The sequence below is a fragment of the Humulus lupulus genome, chromosome 5 (genome assembly GCF_963169125.1).
Source record: "Humulus lupulus chromosome 5, drHumLupu1.1, whole genome shotgun sequence".
NCBI classification, from domain to species: domain Eukaryota; kingdom Viridiplantae; phylum Streptophyta; class Magnoliopsida; order Rosales; family Cannabaceae; genus Humulus; species Humulus lupulus.
In genome coordinates this window covers 9,284,109-9,288,246 of record NC_084797.1, presented here as the reverse complement: position 1 = coordinate 9,288,246, position 4,138 = coordinate 9,284,109, and the positions used below count along the sequence as shown (strand labels likewise).

Here is a 4,138-nt window from a genome sequence, read left to right as displayed (position 1 = left end):
ATTTTATATCGACTTACAAAATTATAAGGTACCCGATGATTATTATTGAGAATATAGGATACAAAAATTATATTTTGATAAAATACGGGGTATTAAATGAGTATATTCATTATATTTTAGGAGTATATTTAAGTGCTTATAAAATTAATATGATATAAATTTAATTATGCTTGGATAAGCAATTGAAATAGACAAACAAATATGGTTAGGACTTTAGGAATTATTTTGTTTTTTTTTTTAGAAAAGAAAAAGAAAATGAATTTGAGCTTATATGTAATGATGTTGGGAATTATTATGTCACACAAAGTGAGACGTAATAAGTAATTCATTTCATATTTTTGTGTAAATTTATTATATTATTTTATGTGAGACATAATATATTATAGCTTTATAGCATTAGATAATCATTCAATAATTATGTCACACAAAAGTTTAGACATAATAACCTCCAAGATTTTTTATGCATGACATACAAACGTGATCTTATATTATTTTTGTAATAGCGATTATGTTACAAAATAACCAAAAGAAAAAAAAAATTTAATTCTAACAAAATCTAACTATAAGAAGACTGAGTAGGGTCTTGTTGTCCAATTAATATTAATAAAGGGTCCATGTGATGTTTATATACATGGAGACCAATTATTCACAAGTATCATACTTATATGGAAACTTAAACATGTTTGCCTAGACATATCAACTTCCTCTTTCAATTTTCAAGCAACAGTCCCTTGAAATTTTCAATGATAATTTTTTTTTTGGTAGAAATAAGGATCAAGTTAATAGGGAAGCATCCCAAGTTGATAAGCACTTTATCACCTTATGTAATGTATAAAAATAAATGAAAATACAGAATATTTAAGAGTACAAATAATAAGCCAATAAACTAAACACTCAAATCAAGATATATATATATATATATTAAATTTACACTATTGGCATGCATTGTTATTTAAATAATGACATCTATAACTCCCACTTGGATTGAATAATATTACACAACATAAATTACACATATTTTATTTTCTAAGAAGTTGACCAACCTAACAACCAAAAAAAAAAAAAAATTAAATTATTGGTCTCCCAATCTCAAGTTCCTCATCAATTGAGTGTTGTTATTTGACACTTTAAAATGCCCAACACCACATGAGGTGACACTCTATATTTGGTTAGCGATATCTCATAATATTTATTAAATTTAATTTAAATGTGTGAGACCCGATATTGAATTGCACCAATAGCAGTACGCCACCTCTTTGTGAACAATTCCCTTTTTAGTAACTAATGTCGGTATCAGAAACATCAACAACTCGGCCATATTCAAAGGAAACATCCAAGAAATAGAGCATGAAAATCAAAACCAAGCTAGAAACAAACATGGGAAGAGGACCAAATATCCATAAGAAGAGAGTGAAAGAGAAGTAGAAAGTACGCAACCCTAGAGACCAGAAAAAGCTTCCTCTGTGCACATTCCTCTCTACAAAATCAACATTCAATTGCTGGTGTTGATCATTTTGTGATTTCTTTTTGTATGGCACGTTGATTAGAATGCTTGCTTGGTTAAAGTACCTACAAAACAAAACAACACACATGCATTTATATATACATGCTTATGCCTTTGCTAAGGTTTTGATTATTAATTAAGTCCTGTTTTTATGTACTTGACACCAATTAAGCCTAAAATTAGGGATGTAAATGGGGCGGGTTGGCCCCGCTCCACTAAAGATCCGCTAAACTCGACTCGCCGCATTAAGGTATTTGATACGGGTCGGGTCAGATCCGCCCCAGATATGATTGAGCAGGTCAGACTTGATCGATAAGGTTTTTTTTTTCTTTAATAAAACAAAGATTAATTTTTTAAAATATGTTACAATATAAAAATAAATGGCAAAAAAAATCTCTCATACTAGACATAAATGAGCTGTCTAATTTTTTTTATAAATGATCTTGCATATTAAAATAAAAAAAAATTAATATACTTCAAAACAAAACATCAATTTTCTCATCTATCTCTCTTAAATATACTTTGTCTTATTTATATATATATATATATATTTGGATTGTAGATTACCCTAAATAGTAGTAGAATTAGTTTTTTTTTTAATTTCTTTATTAAAAAAAAAAATCAGGTCGGGTCGTGATCCGACTCGCTTCAATTGCTAGCGGGTCAGGTCGGATCTCGACCCACCCCGTTATTGCTCCGGTTATATTCGGATTAGGGGCGCCCCGTCGGGTCAAGGCTCCGACCCACCCCAATTCGCCGGGATTTTTTACCATCCCTACTCAAAATACATTAATTAGAAACATAATCCACTATCTATATTACTATATAAACACGGTCGTATACACTGCTCTTCTCGGTACTCCTAAAAACTGTAGTATATTAAGAAAAAAAACCGCAGAGAAAAGCAATACCTTATAGATTGGACGTTGAATATGAAGGCCACTAAGAAGCAAGCCAATATGCAAAAGTACTTAACAGATAAGCTGGCCTCACTTTTGTCTCCAAAAACGAACAACTCAGTTTTGTTTCTGCCACCGCTGGCCATCAGCACAGCGATTAGAGAACTGAGCATTATGGCCACTGAGGCCAAAAGGGTCGACGCCATCATGTTGTTTCTCAATGTCTCAACAGAAACCATTCCATTTTTTTTCACATCCTGCAAACAAAACGACATGTCGTTTAGAAGTGATGAGAAGTGGTTTAGGTTTAGCTGTATATTGATTGATCTCATAAAGATCTCATAAGTACATTTTAATTCTTTTTTCTAAAATTTAATAGTTTTCATACATTAATTAATATAATGCACATGTGATAATATTTAAAATATGTGTAACAAATCTTGAGAAAAATTAAAATTGGATGCCAAAATAATAATACTACTACTAAGAAAATAGAACTCTTATATATTTTGTTCGAGTATGTATTAATTGGTCATAATTTTTTTAGAAAATGGAGGATATATATATTATGCACGTTCTTTTAGTATTATTTATAGATTTCATTAATTCTTTTTATTAAATTTATATTAATATCATATAAATTTCAAATAATTATCATATTTTAATTAAATAATTTATTTATTTTTATTTAAGTTTATGTTTGTTTTAATTTTTAAATTTGAGAGTGACAACAAAAAATTATATATTATATGTTTAATGTAATATAATTGTAAAATATCTCAAAAATATTGTATTTTAATTTGTTTAATTATTTATTAATTTTATTTATTATTTTTAAACAATTATCATGGTAAAATATCTTTTTAATTTTTTTTTTAATTATTATATACATTGTAAAAGTATATGAAAAAAAATAAATATAAACCACTTGAACAGAAAATAAATTGAAAAATCAACATTATGAACTAATTAAATCTATCAATCTTTATATATATATATATATAGAGAGAGAGAGAGAGAGGGAGTTCATCTTATTAATTTTTTAAAATTGATTATTTTGAATTTTATCATTTTCTCGACTTAATGTTTTTATTTTTATTTTTATAGTACGAGAAGTGATTCTGAAAATTAAATGATGAATAAAAATGTAAATTTTAGAGTTGTTTTCAATAGTTTTTTAAAATGAAATTTTTATAATAACTAACAGAAGTATATATATATATATATAGAGAGAGAGAGAGAGAGAGAGGAACACAGTTCACCTCCATCATAGCACGGACCCAGAAGCGGCGGTACATGGCGTTGACACCGATGACGGTGGTGGCGGGCTGATATCTAACTCTGTACAGAAGCCAGCAATGATAAGCCACCATAGCCAAAAGTCCAAATGGCACCAACATGTAATCAATAACCCTTTTCTCCATTTTCCTCCTCCTTCTTAGCTAGCTAGAGCTTCAACAAAAATGAGAAAAGTAGCCAAGTTTGATCAAGTTAAAACTAATTATTATTATAAGACACACAGAAAATATCAAAGGGTGCTTGCTTAATCTGGAAGAGTAGAGACTATAATGAATTCGTATATATAAAGGAAAAGTATATAGCTACCTTAGATATTATATTAATTCTTCTTCTTCTTCTTCTTCACACGTACGTGATACGTGTACGGTCTTTTTAAACTTTATCTCCAATTATTAAACCCTAGCAACCACCGTCGTTGACGGCGTTATCTTTGGCT

The 4,138-nt window shown here is 29.0% G+C and overlaps 1 protein-coding gene across 1 annotated transcript; it reads right to left on the bottom strand.

The window, feature by feature from the left end:
- Positions 1 to 954: 954 nt before the first annotated feature.
- LOC133778816 (uncharacterized) lies at positions 955 to 3,827 on the bottom strand. Its single transcript, XM_062218838.1, has 3 exons — positions 3,666 to 3,827; positions 2,416 to 2,660; positions 955 to 1,569 (listed from the first exon to the last, which is right to left on the bottom strand). The coding sequence occupies exons 1-3, from the start codon at positions 3,825 to 3,827 to the stop codon at positions 1,275 to 1,277; spliced, it is 702 nt and encodes a 233-aa protein (XP_062074822.1). The 3' UTR covers positions 955 to 1,274.
- Between the last annotated feature and the right edge of the window lie 311 nt (positions 3,828 to 4,138).

What these genes read in the sequence shown, in the direction of transcription:
- LOC133778816 (XM_062218838.1), bottom strand. Translation starts at nt 3,827, where the DNA reads ATGGAGAAAAGGGTTATTGATTACATGTTGGTGCCATTTGGACTTTTG. An exon ending in GGGTCCGTGCTATGATGGAG is followed by an intron (nt 2,661 to 3,665) that starts GTGAACTGTGTT and finishes TTTTGTTTGCAG; the next exon opens with GATGTGAAAAAAAATGGAAT. An exon ending in TTCAACGTCCAATCTATAAG is followed by an intron (nt 1,570 to 2,415) that starts GTATTGCTTTTC and finishes TTTGTTTTGTAG; the next exon opens with GTACTTTAACCAAGCAAGCA.